At 44.5% G+C, this 14,240-nt stretch overlaps 1 protein-coding gene across 15 annotated transcripts in view; it reads left to right on the top strand.

Annotated features, from left to right (window-relative positions):
• The window catches only part of FRY (FRY microtubule binding protein), a 349,943-nt gene that overhangs the window by 140,662 nt on the left and 195,041 nt on the right, over positions 1–14,240 (top strand). For all 15 annotated transcript variants that reach the window (XR_016348538.1, XM_089775547.1, XM_089775550.1 and 12 more), the window contains one exon: positions 1,709–1,908. Coding sequence is in view for 14 of the 15 variants with exons in the window: in XM_089775547.1 (XP_089631673.1) it covers positions 1,709–1,908 (200 nt within the window). In the remaining variant the exon portion in view is untranslated. The remainder of the gene's footprint in view (positions 1–1,708; positions 1,909–14,240) is intronic.

Genomic DNA, 14,240 nt, shown 5'->3' on the forward strand with positions numbered 1-14,240 from the left:
GAGAATGTAAGATTAGGGTTCTGATGCATAGAAAAATGGTACAGGCAGTCCCCGGGTTACGTACAAGATAGGGACTGTAGGTTTGTTCTTAAGTTGAATCTGTATGTAAGTCGGAACTGGCGTCCAGATTCAGCTGCTGCTGAAACTGACCGCCAGTTCTGACTTACATACAGAATCAACTTAAGAACCCCAAGCGTCCCCAAGTCAGCTGCTGCTGAAACTGATCAGCAGCTGATTCCAGGAAGCCCGAGGCAGAGCAACTCTGCCTCGGGCTTCCTGTAGTCAGCGCTGGTCAGTTTCAGCAGCAGCTAAATCAGGACGCCTGGGGCAGAGCAGCTGGGGTGCTGCTGGGTTGCTCCAGTAGCGCCGCTCCTCGGCACTACTGAACCAACCCAGCAGCACCCCATCTGCTCTGCCCCAGGCGTCCTGATTCAGCCGCTGCTGAAACTGACTAGCAGCGGCTGAATCAGGACCAGAGCAGCTGGGGTGCTGCTGGGTTGGACCAGTAGCGCCCAGAGCGGCGCTGCGGGACCAACCGGCAGCACCCCAGCTGCTCTGCCACAGGCGTCCGGAGAAAAGCCTAGTCTGCTGGGGGGGGGGGCGTACTAGCTGCGCCCCCCCCCACACCCCAGCAGACCAGGAAGACACGGGCGGCGGAACGAGACGCACCGCAGTCAGAGCTCCGCTGCTGGCTTCCCTGCGGCTTTGCAAAGCCGCGGGGGAGGACGGGAGGGGGGCTCGGGCAGCCCAGGTGCCCCTGGGCTGCCCGAGCCCCTCCGCGGCTTTGCTCTGCGTCTTCCTGATCTGCAGACCAGGGAGACGCAGAGAAAGCCCCAGAGTACACAGGCGGCAGGACCGCGAGGTCCCGCAGTCCGTGTACTCTGGGGCAGCCCCGTTCGTAACTGCGGATCCAACATAAGTCGGATCCGCGTAAGTCGGGGACTGCCTGTATTGGCCTTTGCTTTTATTTCTCTTCTGGTTTGTTATAAGAAAAAGAAACAGCGATAAATGAAGTATACATTGTTATCATATATATGAGGTTGATAAATAATGTTAATTAAACCTTTCAGTTAACCTGATAAAATAATTGATGTTCAGTGTCAGAGAAAATATTTAAGGCCTGGCTCGTTTCACATATGGTTTACATTCGTGAAACTCACTGGACTTACCCTGGTTTAAAGTGAATGGAAAATCAAGCATGCTACATTCTGTTTGTAACAGACAAAAAATAGTTATAATCTTGACATCTATGGGAGTTGAGCATTCTGAATAATGATAAAGAAAATAGTTGACAATTGATCAATAGTGCTCTTGCATGAAAGATAAGGTGATGAGAAACTGGAGAGTTATTAAGAGCTGGGTGATGGCAGATCTCGTCATGTTAAAGACAGCACAGCGTGGAACATGAAAAGTCAGAAAATATGTCATCTACTATTTCTTGTAATAAACTGATCGTGTACAGTTTGGAATTCTTAAAATAATACATAGATATGGTACCAAGAAAGACCACGGGACCTAATATAAACTTTCACATTTTTATTCAACAAAGGTACAACTTACTTTTAATGTTTATTTTTACATACTATATTGGACCTGATGATCATTTAATCTGTTGCTTTTTTTTCCACTGATAAGACATTGGAATAGACTTAGAAAACTAAAGCATGCAGGTGTTGCCACAAGTAAACATATGTCTTGTAAATTTCAGCTTCTCCAGTTGGTAACGGATATATCAAACCACCAGTTCCACCTGTTTCTGGTACACAGAGGGAGAAGGGACCTCCAACCATGTTGCCCATCAGTGTTGACCCAGACAGTAAACCGGGTGAATATGTCCTGAAGAGCTTGTTTGTTAACTTTACGACTCAGGCTGAGCGCAAAATTCGCATCATCATGGCAGAGCCCTTGGTGAGTATAAAGGAAATCTTAAAAATAATTAAATTGCATAAAACTTGTTGTTAAATCAATGTTGAGTTTATTATATAATTTCTAGTCTGTTAGATTATTATATATATTTCAATGAGATTTCAAAGTATTAACAGTTCTTAAAAGTTAAAATCTATAGTACATTAGCTTGTATTTTACTTCCGTGATTCAGGTTTTTATTTTAAGAATTACTTCACTTGACTTAATATTTTAATTCCCAGTCTTCCGAATATGAACAGCCCATATTATGCAACTAGCCTTCTGTGCCTTTAACCTGAAACTGCATTTTATTTACCTTTTTATGATCTTGAGTAGGCCAAAATTAGTTAGGGCACATATTTTAGCTAGAATAACATCTCTTACAAATAATTAGGAATCTAGATTTCTAAGCTATCAGGAAACTTTTGTAGTGTCTTTATAACATTTTGTTATAGAACACTGTTTAGAACAGCTAGAAAATCTAATTAGACCCCATATCTTTAGGATTCTATAAATTCCCAAAGGTAGGGAAATTCCTGATTGTCTTGGCTCTGATAAAATGTGACTAGCCGTATCTTTTGATTTAGATTCAAGAGGATTTGTTATACATAAGAGTGTTTCTTCCCTTTCCAATACTGTGCACATGGAAGATGGAGGTTCCTTACATAATTTTGTCAGAGGTAGAAGACTGGGAAAGAATTTTAAGCACAGTGTGGTAAAATGAAGGAATCTTTTTGGGGGTAAAAGGGAAATCCAGTTTACTTTTCTTTCCAGATCTCTCCAAATAAATCACAGAAAGTAAAATAAAGGAATCAGCTATGGTACAGGTCTTCTTAGGAAGAGAGAATGATACAAGTAGTTTGGTACCAAACAATCTTTACATTACCTTTAGTGAGCACTTTTAAACATATAAAGACAAAATAATGCTGTGAAATTGCTAGATAAGAGAAGAGAAGCAACAAGAAAGATTCTGAAGAAAAGTTAAAAGGCTACTGAATACCGAGAAATACCTCTGTATTGGGTCCATTTATGTAGCCCTTGAACACTTGGCCATGTGTTTTCATTTAATGTTTCAGGAATACACGTAAGAAGATAAGAACTGCCATAGTGTGTGAGAGAAATAGTCCATCTAGTCCTATATCCTGTCTTCAGACAGCAGCCAGTGCTAGATGCTTCAGAGAGAATGAACAGAATAGGGCTATTGTTGAACAACCTTTTCCTCCTTGTCCAGTCCCAGTTTCTGGCAGTCAACAATTTAACATTGCCCAGAGCATGGGATTGCATCCTTGACTGTGTTGGCTAATACCTATTGATGGATGGTAGGGTGGAAGGTGATGAAATCCCTGTGGTATTCTTCAAAGGTCTCCTTCCTGTGGGTCTATATGATGAAAATGTCATCAATATAGCATAAGTAAAGTAAAGGAGCTAGGGGGCAAGAGCTGAGGAAACATTGTTCAAGGTCAGCCATAAAGATGTTGGCATATTGTGCGGCCAATGCAGGTGCCCATAGCTATGCTGCTGACTTAAAGATATAAACTGTCCCCAAATTGGAAATAGTTGTGGGTGAGGACAAAGTTGCAGAGCTCTGTAATCAGGTGTGCAGGGATAGTGTTCCTGACAGCCAGTAATCCGTCATCGTGTGGAATGTTGGTGTAAAGAACTTCTTCATCCATGGTGGCCCAGGTGGTGTTTTCAGGAAAATTACTGATGTTCTGTAGTTTCCTCAGGAAGCCGGTGTTGTCTCGAAGATAGCTAGGAGTGCTGGTAGCATAGGGTCTGAGGTGATAGTCAGTATAACCAGATAATCCTGCTGTAAGTGTACCAATGCCTGAGATGATGTGTTGTCCGGGATTTCCAGGTTTGTGGATCTTGGGCAGCAGATAGAAGACTCCTGGTTGGAGATTTGGGGCTGTGTTTGTGTTTGTGGGACCTGAATTGTAGCAGGGAGTTTCATGAGCAGATGGTTTAGGGTTTTTTTTTGGGGGGGTGGGGGGTTGTATTCTTTCATAGGATCAGAGGAGAAAAGCCTGTAGAATCTGGTGTTGGTGAGTTGTCTGGCAGCCTCCTGTTCATAATCTGTTCTGTTTGATAACTACAGCGCCCCCTTTGTCAGCCTCTTTGATTATAATTTTAGAATTGTTTTGGAGGTTGTGAATAGCATTGCGTTCTGCATGACTGAGGTTATACGTTTCATGTCAGCCCGTGCACGTTTGCAGAAGCAATCAATGTAGAAGTCAAGACTCTAAAGTACTTTCTTATGTTTGTTTTAAACTCTGCTGTTATTTAATTTCATTGGGTAACTTCTGATTCTTGTGTTATATGAAAGGATAAATAATGCTGTTATATCCCCCTTAGTCGTCTCTTTTCTAAGATGTACAATCCCAGTCTTTTTAATCTCTCTTCATATGGAAGCTGTTCCATATTCCTAATAAATTTTGTTGTCCTTCTTTATGCTTTTTCCAATTCTGATACATATTTTTTAAATGAAGTGATCAGAACTGCATGGAGTATTCAAAGTATGGATATTCTATGGATTTAGATAGTGCCATTATATTATTTTCTGTCTCATTATCTATCCTTCCTAACATTCTGTTAGCTTTTTTGGCTGCCATTGCACATTGAAGAGATGTTTTCAGTGGAAGTCAAAAAACTAAAATACAGTGAAAGAGAGACTTAAAATAGTGTTTCTTTTTTTTCTCAGTTCACCTTGTGTGAATGTGTTGCATTGTGTTAGTATATTAATGTTTATGTGTGAAATGCATGAAAAGATTAATGTTAATCTAATTTCCTATTTGCTATGTAAAATTTTACTTGTGCTGTGGAAAACTGAGACCGTACAGGAATGTCGTGATGAACTGGGTGTTGTATTCTTCTACAAGATTGTCTTTGTCCTGAAAATATTATTTAATTACTTCATAATTAAATTAAGTATAGAGATAGAGCATATAAGGTATTGCTACTAGAAGTTGACCAGGTGACACACATTTAAGTAGTCCTCTGGAGAGACTCAACCCAGGTGGCCCTGAAGTAATAGTTACAAGATGGAAAAAACTGGGAAAAATGGCCCCCCCAAAAAATGGAATGCCGAGTGAGGGTTTATGCCCACCATTTCTTGCCTGGTTTATAATCTAGGGTAGCTGTTAGATGCTCAGCTGCTTACAAGTACCTGCCAAACATGCTTTTATCATTTGTAGCTCACAAGAAGGTTGCCTCCTTTTTATTTTAATAGAGAGTATATCTGTGTGTCTTTGTCATATCAAAGTTACATTTACTTCTTTGTTTACATCCTAGCACCTTTTGGAAACAGCAGCTATTACCAGGCCTGCTGATGGAAAGAGAGGAATGGGGGCAGCTGCCAGCAGGTTCCAGTAATTTAAAAGGGCTTGCACTGAGGTTAAGGATGGCTGGAAGCAGTGCCGGCAGGGCATCAGATTAGGACTTAGAGTGTGGAGCTGCTGCCTCAGGCTAGCCGAGGGCTGTGCTTAAAGGGACCCGACCCCCACCCCGGACAGACAGTTCTCAGGGGTTCCCCGCTTGCAAAGAAAAGAGGAGCTTAGAAAAGAGGAGACTGAGGAGGGATATGATAGAGGTCTATAAAAGCATGAGTGGTGTGGAGAGGGTGCATAAAGAAAAGTTCTTCATTAGTTCCCATAATAGAAGGACTAAAGGACACCAAACGAAATGAATGGGTAGCCTATCTTTCTGGATCACAGTCTCATGTCAGTTACTGGATAGGAAAGAGGAGAGTAGAGTGGCCTCTCTCCCCATATCAGGGTAGTAACTTCATGCAGTTGTCAGTTTGTTTGTTGTTTGTCAGGATTCTTGAACTAGGTCAAACTAGTACAGGCAGTCCCCGGGTTACGTACAAGATAGGGACTGTAGGTTTGTACTTAAGTCGAATTTGTACTTAAGTCGGAACTGGCATCCAGATTCAGCCACTGCTGAAACTGACCAGCGGCAGACTACAGGACGCCCGAGGCAGAGTTTCTCTGCCGCGGGCTTCCTGGAATCAGCTGCTGATCAGTTTCAACAGCAGCTGAATCTGGACACCTGGAACAGAGCAGCTGGGGCGCTGCTGGGTAGGTCTCCGCAGTGCCGCACCACAGCGCTGCGGGGACCAACCTGGCAGCACCCCAGGTGTCCCCAAGTCAGCTGCTGCTGAAACTGATCAGCGGCTGATTCCAGGAAACCCGGGGCAGAGCAACTCTGCCTCGGGCTTCCTGTAGTCAGCCGCTGGTCAGTTTCAGCAGCGGCTGACTTGGGGACGCCTGGGGCAGAGCAGCTGGGGTGCTGCTGAGTTGGTCCAGTAGCGCCTCTCCTCGGCACTACTGGACCAACCCGGAAGCACCTCAGCTGCTCTGCCCCAGGCATCCTGATTCAGCCGCTGCTGAAACTGAACAGCAGCGGCTGAATCAGGACTCCTGGGGCAGCAGCTGGGGTGCTGCCGGGTTGGTCCAGTAGTGCCAAGGAGCGGCTTTGCGGGACCAACCGGCAGCGCCCCAGCTGCTCTTCCCCAGGAGTCCCGAGAAAAGCCTGGTCTGCTTGGGGGGGGGGGGCGCACTAGCTGCGCTCCCCCTCCCCCCTAGCAGACTATGGAGACGCGGGCGGCGGGACCGAGAGAGACCAGGGAGACACAGAGGTTTGCTCCCTGCAGACCAGGGAGACGCAGAGCAAAGCCGCGGAGGACCCGGGCGGCAGGAGCACTCAGACGCTCCACGGTCCCGCCCAGGTCCTCCGCGGCTTTGCTCCGCGTCTCCCTGGTCTGCTGGGCCCCCCTCTGGGGTGAGAAAAGTGGAGCAGCTTTTCTCGCCCCGGAGGACGAGGGCGGCGGGACCTCGGCGCGTCTGGGCGGTCCTGCCGCCCGCATCTTCCGGGGCGAGAAAAGCCCAATTCGTAAGTGCGGATCCGACATAAGTCGGATCCGCGTAACTCGGGGACTGCCTGTATATGCAATTTCCCTCTGGAGGCGAGTGTTACTTGCTTGAGGATTTGCATTAATTATCCCTCAGAGCTTACTAGAAGACATACCCAGATGCCCGGGCCTTAGGAGGTTGGGAGGTATCGGCGGGGGGGACGTTGCAAGAGTGAGGGCTACGGGGTGTGGAGGGTTTCAGGGCAGGGAATCCTAGCCAGCAGAGCCTTTTTTCCTCCCCAGCCCACATAGTGGGCAGGGGCCTTCTCTCTGCTCCCAGCTCTTTCTCCCCCCCTCCCCACGGTTGCCAGGGGCCTTCTATCTCCCACACATCTCCCCCTGCCATCGGCCAGGGGTCTTCTGTCTTCCCCAGCTCTGCCCTCCACTGTCAGGGGCCTTCTGTCCCTTCCCAGCTCCCCCAACCACCAGGGTTCTTCTGTCTCCACCCTTCCCTCCACCCCGACCATCAGGAGTTTTTTGTTTCCTACAGCCCTTTGGCCATCAGGGACCCTTTTCCATCTCCCCCCACCTGGTGCTGCAGCCAATTGCCAAGCAGGGGAGGAAGAAAGGGTTGGGGGGGGGCACTTACTTGGTCTGGTGATAGTTAAGATAGCAAGCCCGTTGGCCACTCTCTTGGTGGTGTAGCTGCCTCCATTAGTCACTCTGCAGAATAGCTCTTTGCTGCGGGCTTCCTGCCCCCATTGGCTACTCTCAATATCATGTTTTTCCTCTCTGTGCCCCTCCCTTTCCATGTTATGAACAACAGTCCCATTCCTGGCACTTTGCATTTTTGTGGCTCAACTAAACCCTGACCTTGCTTTAAGTTATGATTAGATAAAGCTACATACCAAGTTTGGTGGTCCTAGCTCTTACTGCTTAGGAGGCGCTTGTGAGCAAACAGATTTACAGACAGACAGACCAACAGATATTTCTAAAATATATAGAGAGATTAGTGTATACAGGACACTCTTAAAATTCCTAGCATATAAATAGCCAGGGAAGATAATGGAACAAGTAATTACGGAATTCATCTGCAAACACCTGGAAGATAATAAGATGATAGGTAACAGCCAGCATGGATTTGTAAAGAACAAATCATGTCAAACCAATCTGAGAGCTTTCTTTGATAGGATAACGAGCCTTGTGGATAAGGGAGAAGCGGTGGACGTGGTATACCTAGACTTTAGTAAGGCATTTGATACAGTCTTGCATGATCTTCTTATCAATAAACTAGGGCAAATACAACTTAGATGGGACTACTATAAGGTGGGTGCATAATTGTCTGGATAACCATTCTCAGAGTGTAGTTATTAACAGTTCACAGTCCTGCTGGAAGGTCATAAAAAGTGGGGTTTGTTTTGGGACCGGTTCTGTTCGATATCTTCATTTAGATATTGGCATAGAGAGTACACTTACTAAGTTTGCAGATGATACCAAGCTGGGAGGGGTAGCAAATGTTTTGGAGGTTAGGGTCATAATTCAAAATGATCTGAGGTAAATAGGATGAAGTTTAATAATAAGGACAAATGCAAAGTAATCCACTTAGGAAGGAACAATCAGTTTAATACATACAGAATGGGAAGGGACTGTTTAGGAGGGAGTACTGCAGAAAGGAATCTAGGGGTTGTAGTGGACCACAAGCTAAATATGAGCCAACCGTGTGATGCTATTTAAAAAAAAAATGATTCTGGGATGCATTAACAGGTGTCTTGTGAGGAAGACATGAAAAGTCATTCTTCCACTCTACTCTGCACTGATTAGGCTTCCAGTGGAATATTGTGTCCAGTTCTGGGCATCACATTTCAAGAAAGATATGGAGAAATTGGAGAAGGTCCAGAGAAGAGCAACAAACGTGATTAAAGGTGTAGAGAACATGACCTATTAAGGAAGACTGAAAGAATTGTGCTTGTTTAGTTTGGAAAGGAGAAAAGTGAGAGGGGACATGATAGCGGTTTTTAGGTATCACAAAAGGGAGTCACAAGGAAGAAAAAGGGTGTCACAAGGGAGAAAAATTGTTCTCCTTGGCCTCTGAGGATAGAACAAGAAGCAATGGGCTTAAACTGCAGCAAGGGAGGTTTAGGTTGCATATTAGGAAAAACTTCCTAACTGTCAGGGTGGTTAAACATTGGAATAAGTTGCCTAGGGAGGTTGTGGAATCTCCATCTCTGGAGATATTTGAGAGCAGGTTGGATAGACATTTATCGGGAGTGGTCTATATGGTACTGGGTCCTGCCATGAGGGCAGAGGAATGGGCTTGATGACCTCTCTAGGTCCCTTTCAGTTCTGGTGTTCTGTGATTAAATATAACATTTATAATGTTAATATAATAGTGCAGAGATAGTCCATGTGTTCACAGTATCTTTCAGACATGCCCACGTTCCCTGTCCCCTTATCAGCCTGCAGCTCATTCCGATCTTCCACTGCAGAGCATTTCTGAGGGAAATTGTAAACTTTACTTCAAATGTTGTTAGTCTAACACTTGGGGCCAAATTTGTCTGTGTAATTCCCAGCTTTGAGCGAGGCTGCATTTGCTTTTGGGGCAATTGTTCTTGCAGCTTCAGTTCCCTTTCTGAGATAACAGTGGAGGGGACCCCAGTATGCTTCAGGAAATGACCTAAGCTGAGAAAAAACAGACTAAAAAAGCATTGAACACTGCAAACACCACAAGGTTTTGTAAGGAGCCTTTGTGTAACACACACATCTTCCGGGTGTAGTGTATTGTCTCATCTAGTGGCACTGAGACCACTTAGAGAGAATGATTATTCTGCTCTACAGCCTTAGCTGAGGGCCAGCCAACTTTTAACTCATGCAATAGAGCTAGTGGGGAACCTTTTTTGGATTGGGGGCTGTTGACAACCCTCACTGAGGTGGCCCCTGACTGGGAGGAGAAAGACACTCCCCACATTACCCTCACATGCCAGAGTCTGGGGGCTGGGGCAGGCTAGTAGATTTTGTGGGCCAAAAGTGGGCGGTTTAGAAACAGGCTGGGGGTGAGGGATCTGGACCAGAATGGGATTGAAGGAGCAAAGTAGGGGTGTGGAGTTTGGGTGGGAAGGGGGGTGCAGGAGCGAAGTAGAGGTGCAGGGTCTGAGTGGGAGGTAGAGTGCAGGAGTGGGCTAAGAGTGGGAGTTTTCCAAGAAAGGGGGTGTAGCAATGGTGTAGGGGTGTAGGGTCTGGGCAATGCTTACATAAGAAAAATAATAGTGGGTCAGACCAAAGGACCATTTAGCCCAGTATTCTCCTGTCTGCCGACAGTGGCCAATACGAGATGCCCCAAACGCAGGGATTACAACAGGTAATGCTCACGTGATCCCTCCCCTGCCACCACCTCCAGAGAAACAGAGGCTAGGACACAATTCCTACCCATCCTGGCTAATAGCCATTGATGGACTTAACCTCCATGAATCTATCAAGCTCTTTTTTAAACCCTATTAAAGTTCTAGCCTTCACCGCATCATCTGGCAAGGAGTTCCATGGGTTACCTGGAGCAGTTCCCCAGGGATGCATATGGCTCCATGTTCTCTGCTGCTCCCAGACACTGCCCCCAGCTGCTCCTATTGGCCATGATTAAAGCCAATTGGAGCAGTATGGGAAGAGTCTCCAGAAAGTGCATTGCTGTGCCAGCTGGGAGGGGGGAGAGTGGCAGTGCGCAGATCCACGTCTTCCCCCCCACCAGTCAGAGCCCATGGGATGAATCCACCCTGGCTTGCCTGACTCTGGCCCGTGAGGCTTGGAGCTCTATCTCCCTCAGCAAGGAAACAGTGCTGTTGCTCCAGCCCCATGGAGGGAAGGAGCGAGGGCTAGAGCACCAGTGCGAGCTCCCCAAAGCTGGAGCGGGGGTGGCAGCCTCAACCCTCAGGCGCTGGATTTAGGCAAGCCACAGTTTGCATCTAACCCCCGGGACCTATATTCCCCACCCCTGCAGTAGAGGCTCATGCACTAATCTTCAGAGGTCCCAGGTGTGATTCTGCCTACTGGCAGTACATTTGTGCCCACTGCCCTTGGCAAGTAGATTACACCCTGGAAGAACCTGCGTAGAGCCGCTTGGCGAGCCCTGGCTATCATAGACTAGCCCCTTGCATAGGGATCCCTATTCCTATCTCAGGCTGAGATATCCAGGCAAAACACACACCTCTACATAACCCACATGGGTCCCATGCTATAGAGAGGGGTAGAGCTTCTGGGGATCCCAGCCTTGAGCCCCAGGCTAGTACCTTCCTGAAGTACCCAGAAGGGGCCTGTTTGAGGGAAGAGATGGAAAATAAGTCTAATCAATTTGAGGAGAGGGAGATAACGTCCCCACTTGAAATATTTCTACAGCAATCTCTGCGCCTAGTTTCATTTTCCCTTTGAAACAGGATTATGGGGACAAATTCCAATAAAATCAGTGCTGTTTGTCCTACTCTCCTTCACAGAGTGTAGCAAGGTAGGTATTCCTCAGTGCTTGGTTTCACAGAGTGCAGCATGTGGGGGATGATAGTCATTGTTCTGTTCTCATGCACTTTCACAGAGTGAAGCCAATGGCCCATCTAGCCCAGCAGCCCATCTTTGACAGTGGTCAGTGCCAGATGCAATGGAGTGAATGAACAAAAAGCAGCTGCTTTTCCAGAAAAACTTGCCAGCTGTCTACTACACTGGCCGCTTGAATTTCCACAAGAACACTGACGATCTCGTGTAAGAAATCAGTGCTTCTTGCGGAAATACTATGCTGCTCCCGTTTGGGCAAAAGTCCTTTTGCACAAAAGCTTTTGTGTAGACAGCTCAGATTTGTTTTGCGCAAAAGCACGTCTAGATTGGCACAGATGCTTTTCTGCAAAAGTGTTTTTGCGGAAAAGTGTCTGTGCCAATCTAAAGCAAAATGCAGGACTATGTAGCACTTTAAAGACTAACAAGATGGTTTATTAGATGATGAGCTTTCCTGGGCCAGACCCACTTCCTCAGATCAAATAGGAAGTGGGTCTGGCCCAGGAAAGCTCATCATCTAATAAACCATCTTGTTAGTTTTTAAAGTGCTACATAGTCCTGCATTTTGTTTCAGCTACACCATACTAACACGGCTACATTTCTATTACTGTGCCAATCTAGACGTTCTTTTCCACAAATGCTTTTAACGGAAAACTTTTAACGGAAATCACCAATTTCCTCTATCTGAGCTATGGATAAAGGATCCTATTGAAGTTAGTGTTATTTTTTTATACTTTTAAAAAGGAAATTCTTTTTTAACAGTTACAGTTTTTACAATTTTGTATAATACAAATTTGATTTTTTCTTGGAAATGTGAATATTAAATTATTTTCATATCCATTTTGTTCTGCTTTTGGCTAATATTTTATTTTGCCATGTACTGTGACAGGGCCCATTAGTGGTTCTCTGTACAGTTCTCAGTCCTGACAAATTCACAACCCCTCACACATTGTTGTCATAGAATTATCTGTAAAGAATGTAATATGATATATCAAATGGAAGCTAGTTATACACTGGTCATTAATATATATGTATTAATACTATATAATAAATTATACTGTAGATAGTTACTGAAATAATGCTTCCAGACAAAAGAGTAGGTGGTTATCTCCCTGTCTCTAATGTAAACTGATCATGGTGAAACCAAAGACAATGGGAAGTTCATTTGTGTCTGAGGAAAACAGGAATAGCTAGTTAAGAGAAGTATGAGAAAAAACAGTCTAGGTAGCATTGTGTCTGCCAAAAGTTGGGAGAAGAACTTTGAGTGTATGTGTCAAAAGAATGCGTCTTTTTCTGAACTATATGAAGAAGGGGAAGGAACCTTTCATTGTCCATCACAACGAACAAAGAGGTCAGCGTTCTTTGCATCTATGAATGATAGATCCCCAGACATGTTGGTTGGTAACACTGAGAATTGGCTGTGAGAAAACCTGCTTTAGGCAGAGATTGGAGTCTGCTAAGGTTGTAATATAGTCTCTTGAATGTGGGTTATACATGTGTTTTATTTGTAACCATTTCTGTTTTGATTACCTTTGCTTAGGATCTCTTAAATTAATAAATGTATTAATACATTAATTCTTAGTTTTAATAAATTTATTCTTAGTTTTATTATAAATTCATCCCAAAGCTGTAATATTAAAGTGTGCATCCTCATCTGAGTTGACAGGCTGATATTGTAGACAGAAAACTTGATGATTTCTCCAGTGACAGGAGCTGGATACTGCAGAAGAATGCTCTCCTAAGGGGTTTACAGATTGGGGTTTGCCTAATGTAAATTTGCAAGGCCAGGATAGGACTGGCAGAGTCCTGAGTAGAGTGCTTGAGTGATGAAAAGTCTGGTATTGTACTGGAGCTAACATGCATCTACCACAAGATAGACTCCTTCACTCTGGAGACAGGAGCTAAAAAGTGCTGGCATCCCAAGGAAGCATCACCTCTATCTAGTATTGCAAAGATTATAAAACAATTCCACATCTAGTTTTGCTCATTTAGTTGTCTAGGCACCATTATTCCTAATACATAGCACTACAAACAGTATCCAGTTGTGAACAGGTGCTTGACAGAGCATCATAGCAAACTCAAGCGTTCTGGTGTCATTACACTAAAACATTTTTTTAAAATTTATGGTGACCAGGTGATTTTTAGAGAAAAGATTCTGAATAACCATTACTTTATATCAGTTTCAAGAGACATTGAGAGATCTTGACCCTTGTACTGACTGGACCTGTAGTACTTCAAACAGACTTCCTTGTATAAGAAATAAAGACAATTCACAAATTATACTAAAGCAAGTGGGAGAAAGGAGTGCCTGCTAAAAGAAGTTAAACTTTATTTTTATTATAACAGACATGTATGGCTTCCCCTTTCAACCCTTTGTGAGACTTTTTCTGTGGCTAGATTAAGACTAGCTGGCTCTCTATGGAATAGTACACTCAGCCTTCAGAAGATATTTGAAATCATCATGTTTTCAGCAGATCTCCAAAGTACAGGTTACGGTATACAAATCAGTTGTGCACCAACTTGAGGGTGATAGGATTTCAGATCTTTGTAAAAGTAATATCCAGTGACAGAACTAAAAATGTAAATGTCACTAAACATATAAATGGCACACTGCTGTGTGGTGCTGACTCTGAACACCTACTACAAGAAGCTGACCACGTCACAATATTTGGAAGGTCATTCGTATTGTGGAAGAAATCACGTTTTTCTGTAGTAAAATATGATGCTTCTTTTGATGTGTTCCGGACAAAAACAGCTCTAGAAATTGAAAGTGGTCTGTAAGTATTAAATGTTAAAATAAAAGTGAAATGAAGAGCTCCATCCTTTTGTTTAATGGTCCCATCTACTCCCATTTCCTCTTGGCAATGCTCCCATATTAGGGAATCCCCAATAGATCATTTGTAGCCAGTTTCCACTTTGTGTCTATCTTGTGTTCGGTAAGCTTTTGTGGGAAAGTAGG

Source organism: Pelodiscus sinensis, chromosome 1 (assembly GCF_052426305.1).
Source record: "Pelodiscus sinensis isolate ZL-2025 chromosome 1, ASM5242630v1, whole genome shotgun sequence".
Taxonomy (NCBI): domain Eukaryota; kingdom Metazoa; phylum Chordata; order Testudines; family Trionychidae; genus Pelodiscus; species Pelodiscus sinensis.